The following is a 19,793-nucleotide window of genomic DNA, read 5'->3' as shown; positions in this document are numbered from 1 at the left end:
TGTTATACTCAGATAGCTGGATTCGTCGTCACAGATAAGTCGCGCTCCGATGGAGTGAATGTTACAACTCTGTAGCACACAGAACCAGTGCGTTTTATCCCCCTACGTTACAGCGAAGGATTTCCGTCGACGTAGCCCTAGGGCCCACCTTTGAAGCACCCTCATCTCTCACACGCACGAGCCAGTGGCACGTGGGAGGAGCGTGTCTCAGGCGCTTGGAGATGCGTTCCGCGAGTGTATTATTGTATTACTGAAACGCGTCGTAAACCGGCGAAACAGAGAAGCGTGACGAGGACTCTAACAGGGGTGTCATGATCTCCACGCCACAAACAGAAAAGATAAACATGCCAGGCTCCACGTGTAAAAAAGCTGAGTAATGCGGGTAGGAAAGAAACAGACGACAGCCACGCTTTAACGGCTCTCTTACAACCCAGCGATATATAAAGCGTGTGGAGGCGAAGAAGAAATCCATCTTTGAAGGAGGCAACTACAGAAGACAATGGAGGAAACGAAGGAGGTGACGCCCCCAAGAGACGCGATGGAGACGGTGGCCCCACAGGCTCCCGTCACCAAAGAGAGAAGGGTCCGAGGAGACTTGGACGCTAAGCTTCCAAAGCCCTGTAAGACCGCTCCTTTAAAATAAAAAAAAAATAAAATTTTTTTTTTTTGAAATTTTCTAGTTACACGTGTGGGCGAAAGATCCTCACCGTGCATCATGTGGGCCCAATTGTTGTATGCCTTTCGTTCTGAAGATCAGGCTGGTATGTTTAACATGTGGGTAGGCATGCATGTATATATCGCAGCCGTCATTTGACGTGGCCCACCTGATGCTGATGGCTTAATCCGATTACTTTGAAAAATAAAACGTACAACGTTGGGCCCACTAGATGAACGTGCTGGATCTGGCACCCGAGAGAGTAAGTTTCGGGCAGGTAAATATTTAGGAGGAAAAAACGATTTGCTGGAATAGTTCAGTCGAAAGCTTTTATCTGTTTTCTTTTCCCTAGTATTATAGAGTGAGACTTTTCATATAGACGGTTCGGATTATTGGTAGATGGTCCACATTCAAAAGCTAAATTGCGGGTGGAAATTCCTACATGTGATGTAAAGAGCACATGCAACAGAAAACTCTGAGGGGCTCACTTGATGTTTTTCATTCATAAGTTGTGCCTACTCTGCTAGGACATTTGAGTTTTAAAAGAAATATGGTTGATCTAAAACTCAAATGGACCACGCCCCACAAAACAATGGGGGTGGGGAAGCCTACCATCGAAACCATCATATGTCCACCTTACTCTAAAACTCAAGTGGACTCCAATAAGGTTTCAATGGAGGGAATCTTAGTTGTTAGGATTCATAGAGCCTAAGAGATGTACTATTCATCCTACCATCACTATTATAAGTCGAGCTCTGCATTGAGCTTGCTATGGGTATTAAGTGTTTTACGTAAACCGTAGTTCATTTTGAGATATTATTTATTCTCTCGTGAGAAAAAGAGAGAGATGTAGTTTTATTGAGATCTGTTTCCTTGTTTTTTTTTTTTAAACTTTGAGTGTAGTGGATCGTGGGAATCCTTAGATGTAAAGAAAAGAAACCATTTAACTCTCTGTGTTGTGGTTTACATCTTTTATTCATTTATCTTGTGTTGTGGTTTACATCTTTTATTCATTTATCTTTTGATAGATATTGCTGAGTGCATGGTCAAAAAGGTATTATTTTTCTTTAAGTCCTGATACTCTGTTATCAGGTCAATAGAGAATTCCTGATACCCTAATTCCCATTGGTCCACGTCACCACTCACTAAAAAAATAAAAATAATAAAAAACAGCTTCGGACGCCAAACCATTAGGGTAACAGGAATTCTCTGTTGACTTGATGACAGAGGATCCCGACTCTTTTTCTTAATACCATCATTGCTCTTTCATATAGTGTGGCCCACTGACCCGTCTGAGTTTTGGGGTTACATTGGCATAACATGGACGGGCAGACAGACGTCAGGAAATGCCACAAAAGTCTTGTGGCATGGGCTCATAGAAATTATGTCCCAGGCAATTGCTGGTGTCAGTCTCTTTTTCCTTTTACTAGGAAATTGCCATTGTTGTGCACGTGGCAGCCTCTAAGGCACCATGGTTGAGAGCCGATTCCAAGCCAAGGACATGAATCCATGTCACACCCACTCATCGGCCAGACCTGCTGGCTCAGATGAGGCAGATCCAAAAGTGTTTAGTGGCATGTGTGCGACGGAAACCATGGGAATTGAACGCTCACCCTTGAAACCTTCACAGGACACAGAAGTTTTGGATCAGGATAATATTTGTATTTTCCATTAACCCTAATTGGAATGGCCTTATCAACAATTTGAATGGTATATAAACATCAAGTTTTAACCCTAGAAAGATTCCGAAGCTGGGATGGATTTTCCATCCCCAATGTTTGGTGCTGCGGCGTTTAGATTCACATCATGAGGGAAATTTACAAAAATTACTTAATTAATGCCAAAATTTACATTTGTTACCTTTTTTTGGAAAAGGTTTTCAAAAGCTATTTCATTATTTGATGTAATTATCATTCCACTACTTACTGGTTACATTTCTTTAACCACAATTTGGTGGGTGTACTAACAAATAGGTTGGTTGTGAGTATGTCCCACTATGATGTTTATGTAAAATTCATCCCGACCATCATGTGCATCACCTTATGTTAGCTAGGCAGGGGCGCAAAAATAACCCCATTTGTCATTCAAGTGGGACATGTGATTGGAAAATATGTAAAAGACAACAATCACCCTCCAAACTATTTCCCTTGCTATGACCCACCTGAATTATAGATGAGCCTAAGTTTTAGGGCCCTGGCCTAAATTTTGATGTGGCATCTAATGATTGTGTTAGATTTCATATGATCACTATGATGGAACCTGTAAAAGTCAAAGGTATAAGTCTCCCTATTAACTATTTTCTTTGGTGTAGCCCACGTATATCACAAGTCAGCTTACTTTTATTTTTACTTTTGCTCTAGGCCTAAATTGGATTATGCATGTAATTGTTGATGTAGATTTTGCATATACATCATGTGGGCTCTGCCAAAAGTCAAGTGAGGCCATCCCTATGCAGTTGTACAAAGAGATTATTAAAAGAAAAAAATAAAAATAAAAATTGCCTGGGACACTGCTTTTGATTTTATGAGGCCCACTGTGCCATTTATGTAAGATCCGATTGACCGTTCAATATTTAGTCACATATTAGGCCAAAGACCCAAAAAATAAAAATAAAAAATAGAAAAAAAGTTTACTCGTGATTCTAGTAGGGCACACAAAAGGAAATAGTTGGAAGAGAGGACGTCCACCCTTGATTTTTACAAGGCCCACCATGGTACTGACGTGAAATCCACTCCAACTATTAGATTCCACCGAAAAATTAGGCCCTAGTCCAAAAATCGTACCCATCCCTAATTGGCATATGCCACACTAATGAAAACAGTTTGGAGGGCGACAGTTACCCTATACATTGTTTCCAATCATGTGATCCACTTGAATCATGAATGGATCTGATTTTTGAGCGCCTAGCCTAACATGGAGTGATGCACCTAGTGGTTGAGGTGGATTTTACATATGCATCATGGGGGGCCCACCTAAACCACCAACCCATTTGCTTGCACGCAATATGACGACAGAAGGTAGTGGAATGATAATTATATCGATTAATAAGGTAGCTTTTTGAAAACTTTTTTGAAAAAGGTACCAAATATAAATTCTTTAAATCTGAGAGTTCATTAATTGGCATCTTCATGAAATTGTGTTATTAAATTTATTGTTCAATTTGTTTTTTAATAAGTTAATTGATCGTAAGAATCCAATTAATAGTTAAGAATGGATGATCAATTGCCCTTTTAGATCACTCCTCACTTCTAGACATGATTTGGATACTCATCACTTTTATACATGATCTGGACTGCCGGTTATGTGGGCACACCATTGATTGTTCATCCAGTTGATTGCCCAACTCTCTTATAAGTCACTTCGATAGCTCACTTTGATAGGATGATCATACTCATCTGATCAATAGTTAGCGATACCGATACTCCAGATTGATTATCATAAGGATATATACCGATACTCCATATATATTTGGATACTCATCACTTCTATACATGATCTGGATCGCTTGTTATGCTGGCCCACCATTGATTGTTCATCCATTTGACAATCAAGTTGTTCGGATGATTCTAACCATCGATCAATGACAAGTGGACAATCTATATCAATTGTAATAAGGAAGTTCTTATAACCAATTGGGACTGCTATCATATTAAACCCACTTTTGATTGCCCTGCTCTCTTATAAGTCACTTCGATAGCTTACTTTGATAGGATGATAGTAGTCATCTGATCAATAGTTAGGTATACCTATACTCCATATTGATTATAATATAGAAGTCCAGTTGCTGATTTGGACCATCCTTGAAATGGATACACCTTTGATTGCCATTTCTCTCATATCCGTTTTCATTTTATTATACTCCAAAATCTCATATCCGGTGATTTGGACCCTCCATCATGTGGAGCCTATGTAGCCTGCACTTGTAGTGCCAATCACTCCTAAAAGTCACTTCTATGGAATAATCCTAGTCGCTTATTAATGACTAGAAAATGAACAATCTACATATATTATACAAAAAAGGTATGGTTAGTATTCATTACATGCAGTCCATGTCTAATTGTGTCCATCTCTAATTGCCCATCGCTTTCAAAAATTACTTTGACTAGATGATGCTACTCATCTAAGCAATAGCATAGAAACTTAAAGCTCCATAGTAATTATACTAGAAAGGGTCATAAAGATTGGACCACCCTCCTTTTGATTGCTCATTTCTCTTGAGGATCCCTTAAATTGAAGAATCATTGCTGTCAGACTGATGGTTAAAAAAATGTCACTTTGGGAAAGGTAGGGAACACTCCTCAAGCTTAACCCTAAGGACATGTTTGATGATCAATAAATACAAGTAATCATGGTAAAAGCACAATTATAGCTTTTGCCGGGTGTTTGGAAGGGGCATAATTTCCACCTCAAAAATGGTGCAAATTTCAACCTCCTTTCAAGTCAAAAATTTATGGGCCCTGTGTGTGTGTGTGTGTGTGTGTGTGTTATTCCCACTCTGGTCATTCATTTTTTCAAACCATTTTAGTGCAAAGCTCAAAAATGAAGTAGATCCAATGCTCCAGTGGGCCACACCATAGAAAATAGTGGCTTCAACTATGAATCTCATTATTCCCATCATGGGCCACTTAAGCTTTGGATCTGCCCCTTCATGGGCTCATGCCTTAAAATGTTCTAACAAAATGAATGGAAGATGTGTGGATGAAACATATAGATCATGATGGGGCCCACAATTTTGCCACGTTGTACACTACTCAATGTATGTCGTACATTTTCAAAAAATGAAAATGTAAATAATTATTACTTATTTGTAGTTAACTACATGTAAGTATGACCAGTCAAAGAGGCCCTAACAAACCTTTGATTGATTGTAGTTATAGGTAATCAAATGTAAATAAGTAATAATTATTTACTAGCGCATTTTTTGTATTAGTACAACATCCCATACGAGCCTGGGATTTTGTGCCCCATGCATCGTGCAATGTGGCGAACTCTACAGGCAGCACCATGATTTATGTGTTTCATCCATGTTGTCCATTCATTTTGCCGGATCAGTTTAGGGCATGAGCCCAAAAATGAGGCAGAACCGAAGCTCAAGTGGCCCACAGTGGGAATAATGACGTCCACCGGTGGGTTTCCACTGTATTCACTTGTGTGGTTCACTTGATCTTTGGATTTACGTCATTTTTGGGCTCATGCACTAAAGTGATTTGAAAGAATGAACAAATGGCTACATCATGGTGGGGCCTATAGAGTTGCTCTTTGAAAAGAGGTTAAAATTTGCGTAGTTTTTGAAGTGAAATTCCATCTATTTGATGGCAAAACTATCATTATACTTAAAAAGCAAAGCGAGCTAGCTTCTTTGTAAGGCATCACCAAACAAAGTAACCTAGGGCCCCACTAATTAAAAAACAAAAAGGTTTTTGTTAGGAAGAAGTTCATTCGATTATGATCTCCAATAGTTTGAAAGATCGATTGATGTAGTTACAAATAACTGAAGATCAATCAATGTAGTTGAAATAACTGAATTTTGAATTGTTCTGTCCAGTAACAGAAATTAAATAAAATTCATCAATGTCTCAATGTAATCTATTTCTTCTTTTTTTATTTTGATTGTTTGAATATTCAGGAGCTAAGACCATTCTAATGCTCCTTTTCGCCATGCATAAACTGAACCAACCATTGGGATAAGAACGAATTACCACCAAATATAACCATTTACCTCCAGTCAAACATCCAATCAAACAGGCTTACACTTCATGAATTAGTAAATTTTTTACTTGCCAAGTTCATGGTTTATGCCCATTTTGTAATTCAGCAATTACTGTATTTAACAAGCTAAAAAAACACATTAATTACATAATTCATGCATATTTATCAAATCCATGAATTTCATGCCCATTCAAATCCACATATTTTCAAAATTGTTAAATTTTATTTGGCACACATTTTCGAAATTGTTAACATTTATTTGGCTGAGATTATGAGAATTCCTGTGGGAATATATGAAATTTGTTTGGCTAGGACTAAGAAAAGATTATATTTGGGTTTTAGACCTCTATGCTAAATTTTGGTTGGCACTGTGTTTTGGCTTCTTCCACCTCCTAGAGCCCGTTTGGATAACACCACAGATAAGTTACTTCTACGTACAGCAGTAGATAAGTAACTTATTTGAGATGAGTAAGCTTGGTTTATGATCAATTATAAGTAGGATTTATTTATTTAAAGTTACTTAATCACTTCACTTTAATAAGTAACTTAAGATCCGAACGCCCCCTAGTGGCATTTGTCTTTACTTTTGTAATGCAATAGTCACCTTTCAAGAAATGCCTTCTAGTAAAATAATAACCTTTCAAAATAATAATAATAATAATAATAACAAGTGGCAAGCAAACATGTGTCAGAGATCTAAGGCATTCAAGTGACGGACCACCCTAAATTTTAGGCCATGCAACTGTAACAACTGTAACAACTGATAAATAGCTCAAATGTAGTTGGTCCTTATTGATCACATTGGAAAATGTTTGATCATTGATCTTGAGCATGTGCTCCACTGTAGATTCCACACTTGTTGTTTCTAAAGCACTTTTGCCAGTCTAAACCATTGTTCAAATTGATTATGTTGAAGAAAGTGCAATCACCCAAATTGAATGCCTATAAGTGGGGCCCACATTTTATTGCAAGTGCATTTTAAAAGTTGACTTTGACTTGTGATTTTGATTAGATGATCATAGCCAAACATCTAGTGGCTATGAAAGTAAACAGTCCATATTAGTTGTGCCATATAGGTTTATCCCTGATCTGGACCATCCATCATATGCAGACACCTCTATTTTCCATCTCACTCCCAATATTTGCTTTTGACTCTAACCATCTGATGTATGATTTTGGAATGGGTTGATCCATTTTTATACCATACAAGGCTGGGTCATTGTACACATGGGGCCTCCCTTTTGACCATCCCTCTCAAAAATCACTCTCATGTGGTAATCCTAAATGTTTGGGAAAATGGTCCATCTTTTTTGATATTTGAAAAGAAAATGCTTAATCATTGATCCAGGGAGTCCATTATGGAAGGCTACCTTTGATTGCTCATTCCTTTTTTACATTGATCATATCATCCTAACCATCCAACTGTTAGCAAACCCTATTAAAATTACCGAAATAATCCCATCATAATACATCGTGTGGGACCTTCATTGATCATCATCATTCCTCCTAAAAATCACTTTGATGATCCTATTCATCCTATCTGTGGATGCAAAATGAACAATCCAATTTGATATAATAGATTGATTTCTGGGAAAACCTGGAAGATGCAAAACTTATTAGTAGGCCACATTGTAGGAATTGTGTACAATCATGCCCTATAACTATAAATCCACACTTTATGGCCCACTTTAGTTTTGAAATAGTGTGATTTTTTACTTTCGCTCTTGATCGAGGCGCATCAGATGAATGATGGTACATAAGCCCCACAGTGAGTGTCCCCATCCCAAATGTCCCTATGCTGTAGCCTACTGGATTTTGAATGGCCCTGATTTTTTGTGTTTTTGGGGGTAATGTACCTGATGGACTGGAGGATCCCATGCTTATTTTCCCACCTAGCAGTAGTGCCATTGTACCTACACCCAGTGTTAGGATGGTTGTAAGACCCATCACCTTGTGTGATCGACTGTACACTTCGTTTTTTGTGCTAACAAGGCTATCAGTACCGGATTTGGCGGCCGAAAATTTCGTTAGTCTGATTTCTGAGTTTGAGGGGTGACAATGATTCTCTTCTGCAAAGAAAAAACATGAGAAATCCATATGCAATGTGTTCCATACAATCAAATTTTCATTAGATATTCTGACATCCATATGTTCTTACTCAGACATGGCTAGAGCTCTAGTTGCTGCTGACACTGAACATGTTTATGGCACATTGGGTCATGAACACTACCATCTAAGTGTTCTTCAACAACATGCTGCCTTTTTCGACCAGGATGATAATGGCATCATCTACCCGTGGGAGACTTACACAGGTAAGGCTTTTAGGTTCGTTGCATGGCACAGGCTTATGCTCGGTTGGTTAGCCTATGTGACCCACAAGACCCACATAGAGATATAATTGTAGATGGCCCACCATCCAATGATCACACTGGACATTATATTAGCAGTGTGGTCGAATGATTAAATCATCTTATCGATGATGGTCCACATTCATCTATAAACATCAATAATCAGAATTGTTACTCAGTGATGGATTGTTCTGATCACCCATCTATCTCCGCGTGAACGGATGCACGGTCAGACCAATGCATGCCCAATGAACCAGAACAGGGGCGTAGGTGCATTTTCTTTATGTGGCAATAACATACTATGTGTAAGCTAAGTGTTCATGTGATTTTCCAGGACTAAGGGCAATTGGGTTCAATTTCTTTGCATCTGCAATCATGGCCGTTATCATAAATGGGGCAGTGAGCTACACTACTCTACCAGTAAGCTCATGCCTTCTTCCAACAGGCACCATGGTTTGCCATGCTCCCTAGCTGATGTTTTCTATTTTGGGGTGATTATTTCAGGGTTGGATACCTTCCCCATTCTTACCAATATACGTACACAACATCCATAAATCTAAGCACGGAAGCGACACTGGAACGTACGATACGGAAGGAAGGTGAGATGTTTCAGATCTGGTTGCATGGTCCATGCTGCTGACATGTGATGTGGCCCACTCCCTAGCGTTGGATGGTGATGAATACCATGTAGTGTTACTGATGAGTGGGCCATACTGAAGAAGGCCCACCTAATGGACATCACTTATCTCGTCCATGAGTTCCTTGTTGGCACGTTTGATGTGGATGGTAATGGACGAGCACATGTGGCAATACTTGAAGGGTGGCCCAGTGAATGGATGGAATATTGCATGAACGCTGCAGATTGGACGACCCCATTCGAAGAAGGCTGAATATTCGTCCATCTAAGCTAACTGTTTCATTTCATGGGTGGAATTCAGGTTTGTTCCAGTGAACTTCGAGAACATATTCAGTAAGTATGCACTCACTGTAGCGGATAAGCTTACCCTTCGGGAGATCTGGCAAATGACTGAAGGCAACCGTAATACAATGGACTTCTTCGGCTGGTGAGCTCTCTCGACCCTTGGTTTTTATCTCTGCGTTGGGGCCCCACAGCTACTGTACGGTCCTGCCTGCAGACATGCCATTAGTGTAAGACATACGTACCATGAGAACAGTAGCCCTTACACCGAACTGGACGCGGTTTGGCTAGTGACGCTGCCACGAGCCAGGTAGCTAGTGGTCGGTGCTCCGTGGGCCCCATCATCATGATTTATGTGTTTTATCCATGCCGTCCATCCATTTTTCCACATCATTTTAAGGATTGGTCCCAAAAAATGAGGTATATTTAAATCTCAGGTGGACTACACCACTGGAAAACAGTAGTTATTGAATGTTGACCATTAAAAATCTCCTAGGGCCCACTGTAATGTTTATTTGACATCCAACCTCTTGATTAAGTCATACAGACCTGGATGAAGGGAAAAAACAAATATCAGATTGATCCAAAACTTTTGTCCTCCCAGGAAGTTTTTAATGGTGGGTGTTCAATAAAAACCGTTTCCTACGATGTGGTCCACTTGAGATTTGTATATAGCTCATTTTCTGGCTCATACCATAAAATGATATGGAAAAATGGACGGACGGCGTGGATGAAACACATACATCATTTTGGGCCCACAGATCAGCCAATCCGTGTCAGCTCCCATGGTGCCGGGCCCACGTGGTGCATATATCACATCCAACCCGTGCAACCTATCCATCGGATGCAAAGGAAGGGACTGAACATCAGCTCCATCCAAAACTCAGATGTGCCGCGTCACAGGGAATAAGTTGCGTGGGAATGCCCTCCCTTTATTCTCGCTGAGGCCCACCTGGGTTGCACAACAGTGGCTTTTGCCATTTACCCTTCAACATGTACAAATGAAGGGTCTGGACGGTCTGGATTCCACATGCAACATTATACGTGTCGGTTGTGGCCGTGTTTCTCTGTGGGGCGCACCCCTTGAATTTATTGGAATTGGTTTCTACGTTTGGAAATGTATGTATTGAGGAAGTTATGAATGGGTTGGTGCAGGATTGCGAGTAAGCTGGAGTGGGGGCTACTGTACGTATTGGCACGAGATGAAGAAGGGTTCCTATCCAAAGAGGCTGCTAGGCGTGTTTTCGACGGTAGTCTCTTCGAGTATGTTGCTAAGCAGCGATTGGCTGCTGACAAGATGAGTTAAGGGCATGTCTCTCTCTCTCTATATATATACACCTTATGTGATAACTGATAACCAAGTTAAGGTAGATGAGGTCTGTATATTTTAAGTACTACTTTATATTGAATGTTTGATATTGGACCGTTTAACTCTCTCTCTCTCTCTCTCTCTCTCTCTCTCTCTCTCTCTCTCATTGTGTGTTTAACTCTCGCCGGCTGCCATTGTGTGGCCATTGGCTGATAAGGGTCTTTTAACGTGGGCCGTTTGAACAGCTGTGGTGGTCACAAGCTTAAGGTGGGCCTAGGGCCTATAATAATTTTTAAGGGAATTTTTTTTTGACAATACCAACTATGCCATATGTATACATGTGCCTACATGAATTGAAATAGTTGGGAGGTGCTTTTGGTGAAGCCCACGTAATAGACATTCAGACCTGTTCAACATGTGCACCTTGACAAAGCCTAAATAAAAAACGTATGTAATCACCTAAATCAAAACATGTGTAGACTATAAAAGTACCATCACATATTACATCCAAAAGGAACAAAATGAAGTTTACTTGACTTCTTATCATAGCCTCTTTTAAACTCAATTTTTTCTTATTCCCATCCTTCCAACTAAGTTTTTTTTTTTTTTTTTGGCCCTTAATGCCTTTCTAAAAGATCTATAATCTGATCTTCGAATTCTAAAACACAGGACCTTTTTTCTTTCATAACATGGTGTATATAGTGAAATGTGTCAATGTATTTGCCTTCCTAATGAAATAGGAGATTGTTCATATTCCTGGGACCTTTAGCTATTAGGTACTTTTATAAAATTTTCCATCTTTGGAGTCGTAAATACAAGTTACACTTGAGTTATGCCAATTTCTGTTGATGTATGAATTATATTTGATTATCTCACTTACCATTTGTCATGACTTGCGGCTTTGTAAATGCATTTTTGAATCTCTTCATATCTAAAGATTATTTTTTTTTAATCCAACTTTACTTTCACATTTTCATCAATGGATTTCGAATTTGAATTTTCTCAAACCCCATTACATTTAATGGACCGCAACATGGTGTCTTCTCTGTTTGTAAACACCAAGTAATAATTTTCTTTCTTAGTATTTATTGATGATGTTTTTAAGTCAAGTCAAATATTTCATTTACGTTTCTCATCCTTCTCTGTTTTTTACAAATCTCATGTCTTTAATATCTTCTTCCAATCAAATTCTTTGGTTCTTCAGTATTCTCAATCTATCTAGGGAATTTCACTCGTTGACATATTCAAAATCATCAGTCATATGTTTTGCTTCTGCCTTTTCCATAATACTTGAAGGATCACAAGGCGTTCACTCTCATTTTCATTCCAATTAATTACATCTTCACTCATCATCTTTTTTAAACCACTAGTACTTTCTTTTAGTTTTCTTTTCCAAATCAATCTTAATCATTCATTCTTTAGTATTTTGATCTTGTTTCCAACAATATCTTTCCAAATGATGCATATTTTGGTTCTCCAGATCATGTAATTAGCTAGTAGTAGCTTATCCGCCATTATGGATTAAACATGATCATCACTTCTAAAAGGAATAATCTCCAATTTCTCTCCAATTTCTTTCATACCACCACTGCTACTAAATTTAAACTCTCGGGTATTCTACCTATGTATAAGTCTAAAATGCATGCCTTGAATATCTATAAGGACCCAAGTTAAATTTTCTCTGCTATAGACCATAAATGCTATGTACACACATCAAGATCCTTGAAAAATTCTTCCTTTTCCATTTTTTAACCCTTGCTCTTTCTCACCAATAAACTTCTTTACCGTGGTTGTGATACCTCATATATAAGAAATGAAGGAAATAATAAAATTAAAAATACCATATTGCTTTCTAACACTTTTTAACTCTCTTAGATTTGTACCTCTTTATTTATAATTTTTCTAAAACAACAAAAATTTGCACTTAAAAATTTAAAAAAAGCCAACTTAGACTCAAAATTAAAATAGAAATTTAAGCAATAAAAAACAAAACAAAACAAAATAGCAATTCTAATTCTAGTTGTACTAAGATTTGAAAATCAAGTTTAGTTGATTTCTTTTAACGTGGGCCATTCGAACACCTGTGGTGGTCACAAGCTTAAGGTGGGCCTAGGGCCTATAATAAATTTTAAGGGATTTTTTAATTTTTTTTTCAATACCAACTATGCCATATGTATACATGCGCCTTCATGAATTGAAATAGTTGGGAGGTGCTTTTGGTGAAGCCCACGTAATAGCCATTCAGACCTGTTCAACATGTGCACCTTGACAAAACCTAAACAAAAAACGTATGTAATCACCTAAATCAAAACATGTGTAGACTATAAAGGTACCATCGCATAATATTACATGCAAAAGGAACAAAATAAAATTTATTTTATTGTTCTCCGATTCTCTCAACTCTCTCAAGACGCATACTAAATTGATAAAATAAAAGATATTGTATTGGTCACATGTCTTTTCTCCTTTCTCTCATAATTTCTCTTCAAGCTTATACCTCTTCATCTTTATAAATTCTTTCAAGGAATACAATTCATACTTGAAAATTGAAAGTTCACTATTGTAGGTTTGAAATTTATAATTGTCGAAAAAGTAAATTAACTATTAATTTTAATTTTAATTGTACCAATATTTAAAAATCATCTTTACTTGACTTCTGATCATTGCCTCTTTTAAACTCAATTGTTTCTTATTTCAGTCAATTCTTCCAACTATATATATATATATATATATATATATATATATATATATATATATATATATATATATATATATATATGCCTTTCTAAAACGCAGGACCTTTTTTCTTTCATAACATGGTGTATATAGTGAAATGTGTGTCAATGTATTTGTTTTCCTAATGAAATAGGAGATGGTTCATGTTCCCGGGACCTTTAGCTATTAGTAACTTTTATAAATTTGTCCATCACTTATCTTTGGAGTTGAAAATACAAATTACACTAGTTATTCCAATTACTGTTGATGTATGAATTATATTCAATTATCTCACTTTCTATTGGTGTCAGATGTCTTCAATCTGACAATTCACTACCGCTCGATGTCATCGAGTATTTTCAGGATTTTCACCTTTGCTCGCTAGACATGTTTTGTCATTCTTCGATGACATCGAAGCTAGTTCTAGGTTCGATGTCATTGAAGGGTTTATGCAGATTTTCTGCGAAAACACAGATTTTGCGATTTTTTTTTTCCTATTTCATTTTGGCTTCTTTCTAAACCTATATAAATGGGTGTATACGAGACTGTGATGTATTTCTAAGGGAAGTCTAAGGCATTATAGGATTTCTAAAAGAATTCTAGGGTTTTAAGGGGTGGAGAAAAGGTAAGGTTTGAGGATTGTTCAAGTTAGGAAAGTCCTCTATCTTTGTAATCTATACGTTCATAGTGAAATTTTCTGTCGCTTTGTGCCGTAGTTTTTTCGCACAAGTTTTTTCCATGTTAAATCTGTGTTTCTTGTGATTGCTTGGTGTTCTTAGATTATTATCCTAGATCCATCTCTGTGTGATTCCGCAGACCAAATCCCAACAAGTGGTATCAAAGCTATCGTTGGAGCACAGACATGAATTTACAGGATTAGTAATAATGGGAAACATCAAATTTGATATTGAGAAGTACTCAGGAAAAAATAACTTTGAGTTATGGAATATTGAGACGATTAGTCTATTAACTAAGCAAGGTGAAGTTAAAGCTATTGAAGAGCAAAAATCAACTATAAAAGATGAAGAATGGGAGACTTTTGATAGCAATGCTTTAGCCTCCATCTGTTTATGTCTCACGGATGATGTTCTCTATAATGTTTTGAGGGAGAAAACCACGGCTAAGTTATAAGCAAAGTTAGAGGACATCTATGCGAAAAAGTTCTCTGAAAATCATCTACACTTAAAGCTACAGCCGTATAACTTCAAGATGGAAGAAGGTGGAAATCTGGAGGCCTACATCAGCAACTTTAATAAATTGATTTTGCAAATTACTGAATATAGAGGAAGTGATCAAAGATGAGGAACAAGTATGTATGTTGTTGAATTCTCTTCCAGTATCATATGAATCATTCAAGGACACGATATGCACCGTAAATAAAACCATGAGTGTCAACACCGTTATCTCAGCCCTTCAAGGAAATGATATGAAAAAGCTAAACGGTGCGATGGGGACATCTTCTGATGCACTATTTACGAGAGGCAAGAATTTTGAGCGAGGTATAAGATCTTCATGACCTAGATCCAAATCCAAGGGCAAGGATAATGGAAAACTAAAATGCTGAAACTGTGGGATGACTGGACACATGAAGAAGGATTGTACCAATCCTAAAGCGAAGAAAGAAAATTTAGCAGCCTTTTCAATGTTGTCAAATCTGATGAAGAGACAAGTGGCAACAATCATGGAGATCAGTGAATCCTCAAGATAAGAGCGTCATATCACATGACTCCTCATCGGAGTTGATTCGTCAGTTAAAGAGAATGCGATAGTAAACAGGTTTTTATGGGCAATGACAATGCATGTAATGTTATGGTTATTGGTACGGTGAGCATCAAGATGTTTGATGGGATGGAGCATACCTTGACTGATGTCAGGCACATTCCTAATATAAAGAAAAATCTAATACAGATGATACTCAGGCAGAGACAGATGTGCAGAAAGAGGTACAAGAGCAGGTGGAGTAGCCATCTATGAAAGAAAACCCACCACGTGATCGCAGGTTACCGGCAAGATACAGGGACGACTCTAAATTGCATATGCCCTCGTTACAAATGAGGGGGACCCATCTACTATTTAGGAGGATCTTAGTGAGTCTGATGCAGAAAAGTGAAAGGCGGTTATAGACGATAAGATGGACTTGTTACTCAAAAATCACACATGGGAGCTGGTGGAGCTTCCAGTAGGCCAAAAAGCGATCGGATGCAAGTGGTTATTAAAAAGAAAACATAATAAATACAAAGCAAGGTTGGTAGCAAAGGGTTATGATCAAAGAGAATGAATCGACTTCACAGAGATATTCGCGCCAGTGGTTAAGAAAGTGTCTATCACATTCATATTGGCGCTGGTTGCCTAATACGATCTCGAGCTGCAACAAATAGAAGTTAAGACTGCATTCCTGCATAGGGAATTGGAAGAGCAGATCTACGTGAAGCAACCAGATGGCTACGAAGTTAAAGAGGCAAAGAAAAAAAATTTACAGGTTAATGAGGTCGTTATATGGCTTGAAACAGTCGCCTAGGCAGTGGTATAAAAAATTTGATTCTTTCATGTTGAGTCAGAAATTTACTCGGAGTAAATATGATTACTGTGTCTACGAGTGAATATGATCACTGTGTTTATTATAAGATACTGAGTGATAGCAGTTCATCATCCTTGTATTGTATGTTGATGATATGTTAATCGCCGGTCATGATATGTCTGAAATCAACATACTGAATACTCAGTTATCAGGGACATTCGAGATGAAAGATCTGGGGGCTTGTAAAAAAGGTTCTCGGCATAAATATTCATAAAGACAGGACGAGGAGAAGGCTTTGGTTATCACAAGCAGAATACCTTGAAAATGTGCTGATCAAGTATGGGATGGACCAGGCAAAGCCAATATTATTCCCTACGCGGCTCACTCCAAGCTTTTCTCATAACAATGTCCTAAATCAAATGAGAAAAAGTAAGTTATGTCTCATATGTCTTATTTGAATGTGATTGGTAGTTTAATGTAAGTCATGGTCTATACGAGACTAGATATTTCACAGGCAGTCGATGTTGTGAGTAGATACATATCAAACCCTACAAGCAACATTGGGAAGTGGTGAAATGGATACTTCGATACATTCGAAGTACAAAAGACTGTCTTAACTTTTGAGAAGACGGGTGAAGTTGGTAGGGTATGTGGATTCAGACTACGCGGCAGTGTAGATTCCAGAAATTCTACTTCATGATACTCGTTTGTACTAGTGGGTGGAGCAATCAGTTAGATTTTAAAGCTTTAGTCCATGGTGGTTCCTTTAACAATCGAAGTAGAATATATGGCAGTAACGGAAGCATTTAAAGAAGGTGTTTGGCTCAGAGGCATGATAAATCAGTTGGAACATCAACAAGAGGTCATGCCGGTTAACTGTGATAGCAAGAGTGCTATTAATGTAGTGCCTTAAATAATAAGCTAAAACTTAGGATGAAGTTTGATGTAGAGCGGATCGCAGACAATTACATGGCCAAGATGGATCAGAAAAGGCCCGGTCGACGACAGAAGTGATCCAGACCATCGAACCTTAAATCGGGAGTATCTTGCAATCCGGAATGAGTTATCTAACGTAAAATATATGATTTTGGGGTAGAACGAGCTACTGAAGCCAACCAACCCCGCTATGCCGGGTTACGCAGCCCGAAATTGCGAAAAACCCCTGGATTGACGGTCGTTTCCCTGTTTTAATTTCGTTTTTACTATAAATAGTAAGTTTTAGTTTGATTATAACTCTTCATCCGTCGGGCTTTAGGAGTTGCGCCCAACGTGAAAAGAGCTTAGAATAATTAGGAGAACGGTTTGGTGAAGCCAAATAGGACACTTACTATTTTTGGCCGAAAACCTTGCGCACTAGTAGACATCACGACCGTCTATAAATAGTAAGTTTACTATTTATAGTAAGTCGCGGATTCTAAGAGTTTGAGTTGTAGTTTGCTTCTAATTTCTTTCCCATTGCTTGGTAGCCCTATTTAAAGGGTTGTGAACTCGTTTTTATTCATCAATTAATCAATTTCGAATTTATTAGAATTTATTTCTATTTTCTGCTTTCTTTCCTCGTGGATTCGAGAAGTCTCTGTGAGGAGTCCAGAGAAGCTCCGTGGATTCGGAGTAGTTATCCTCATCACGTTCATCCCTGCGTCAGCTATCAATTTGGATAAAAATTTTGTTTATCACTCACGTACTAAACACATTGATGTTCGTCGCCATTTTATCTGACGGATGCTTGAGGAAGGAGGCGTAACATTGGAAAAGATTCATACCGATGTGAATCCAGCAGACATGTTCACTGAGGTCGTTCCTATAGAGAAGTTCAAGTTCTCTGCAACTTCTCTGGGCTTGGCGATGGGGTAAAAGAAGGATAGAATGTGCACAAGAAGTGTTAATGGAGCTATGATGCAATATAGAGATAAGAGAAGATAACAAGAAGCTACATATTTGAAAATTGAAGACATTGTGGGAATTGTTGGTGTTAGATGCCTTCAATCTGACAGTTCATTGTTCGATGACATCGAACCAGCTTCGATGTCATCGAAGCCAGTCGATGACATCGAAGTTGGTCGATGCCATCGAGTATTTCTGAGATTTTCACCCATGCTCACTGGACATGTTTTGTCATTTTTCAATGACATCGAAGCTAGTTCGATGTCATCAAAGGGTTTACGCAGATTTTCTACGGAAATGCAGATTTTGCGATTTTTGTTTACTATTCCATTTTGACTTCTTTCTAAACCTATATAAAGGGGTGTATACAAGACTGAGATGTATTTTTAAGGGAATTCTAAGGCATTCTAAGGTTTCTAAAAGTATTCTAGAGTTTCAAGGAGTGGAGAAAATGTGAGGTTTGAGGATTGCTCAAGTCGGATAAGTCCTCTATATTTGTAATTTGTGCTTTCATAGTAGAATTTTTTGTCGCTTTGTGCTGTAGATTCTTCTCGTAAGGGTTTTCCACGTTAAATCTCTGTGTTTCTTGCGATTGCTTGGTGTTCTTGGATTGTTATCCTCGATCTATCCCTGTGTGATTCCGCAGACCAAATCCGAACACTTTCTATGTCAAACTAATGATAGAACTCGAACTGTATTATATATGGTCTGTCATGACTTGTGGCTTTGTAAATGCATTTTTGAATCTCTTCATATCTAAAGATCTTAATTTTTAAAATAATAATAATAATCCAATTTTACTTTCACATTTTCATCAATGGATTTTGAATTTGAATTTTCTCATACTCCATTAGATTTATTAATGCCTTACGATATGGTTTCTTAGCTGTAAGTAAACAGCAAGTAATAATTTTCTTAGTATTTATTGATGTTTATAAGTTAAAGTCGAATATTTCATTTCCATTTCTCATCCTTCTCTGTTTTTTACAAATCTCATGTCTTTAATATCGTCTTCCAATCAAATTCTTCGGTTCTTCAGTATTCTCAATCTCTCTAGGGAATTTCACTCGTTGGCATATTCAAAATCATCAGTCATATGTTTTGCTTCTGCCTTTTCCATAATACTAGAAGGATCACATGGCCTTCACTCTCATTTTCATTCGAAATAATGACATCTTCACTCATCATCTTTTTTAAACCACTAGTACTTTCTTTTAATTTTCTTTTCCAAATCAATCTTAATAATCCATTCTTTAGTATCTCGATCTTGTTTCCATCAATATCCTTCCACATGATGCATATTTTAGTTCTCCAAATCATGTAATTAGCTAGTAGTAGCTTTTCTGCCATTATGGATTAAACATGTTCATCACTTCTACAAGGAATAATCTCCAATTTCCTTAATACCACCACCGCTACTAAATTTAAACTCTGAGTATTCTACCAATGTATAAGTCTAAAATGCATGCCTTGAATATCTATAAGGACCCAAGTTAAATTTTCTTTGCTATATACCATAAATGCCATGTACACACATCAAGATCCTAGCAAAATTCTTACTCATACATTTTTTTAACCCTGGCTCACCGATAAACTTCTTCACCATGGTTGTGATACCTCATATATAAGAACTGAAGGAAATAATAAATTAAAAAAATACCGTATTGCTTTCTAACACTTTTTAACTCTTTCTCATACAATTTAATTTGTACCTCTCTAATATTTATAATTTTTTT

The 19,793-nt window shown here is 37.7% G+C and overlaps 1 protein-coding gene across 1 annotated transcript; it reads left to right on the top strand.

Annotated features, from left to right (window-relative positions):
* The first annotated feature begins 441 nt into the window (after window positions 1-441).
* LOC131245793 (peroxygenase 1-like) lies at window positions 442-10,964 on the top strand. Its single transcript, XM_058245496.1, has 6 exons — window positions 442-620; window positions 8,527-8,676; window positions 9,047-9,132; window positions 9,217-9,311; window positions 9,651-9,776; window positions 10,787-10,964. Exons 1-6 carry the CDS (start codon window positions 500-502, stop codon window positions 10,935-10,937), a joined length of 729 nt encoding a protein of 242 aa, XP_058101479.1. The 5' UTR covers window positions 442-499; the 3' UTR covers window positions 10,938-10,964.
* The last annotated feature ends 8,829 nt before the right edge of the window (window positions 10,965-19,793 follow it).

This window comes from Magnolia sinica, chromosome 5, assembly GCF_029962835.1.
Source record: "Magnolia sinica isolate HGM2019 chromosome 5, MsV1, whole genome shotgun sequence".
Classification (NCBI taxonomy): Eukaryota; Viridiplantae; Streptophyta; class Magnoliopsida; order Magnoliales; family Magnoliaceae; genus Magnolia; species Magnolia sinica.
This window is presented reverse-complemented; position numbering and strand designations above follow the sequence as displayed.

Coding starts and splice junctions, on each gene's coding strand:
- LOC131245793 (XM_058245496.1), top strand. CDS start 500: ATGGAGGAAACGAAGGAGGTGACGCCCCCAAGAGACGCGATGGAGACG. Junction 9,133..9,216: donor TGAGCTACACTACTCTACCA/GTAAGCTCATGC, acceptor TGATTATTTCAG/GGTTGGATACCTTCCCCATT. Junction 9,777..10,786: donor ACAATGGACTTCTTCGGCTG/GTGAGCTCTCTC, acceptor GGGTTGGTGCAG/GATTGCGAGTAAGCTGGAGT.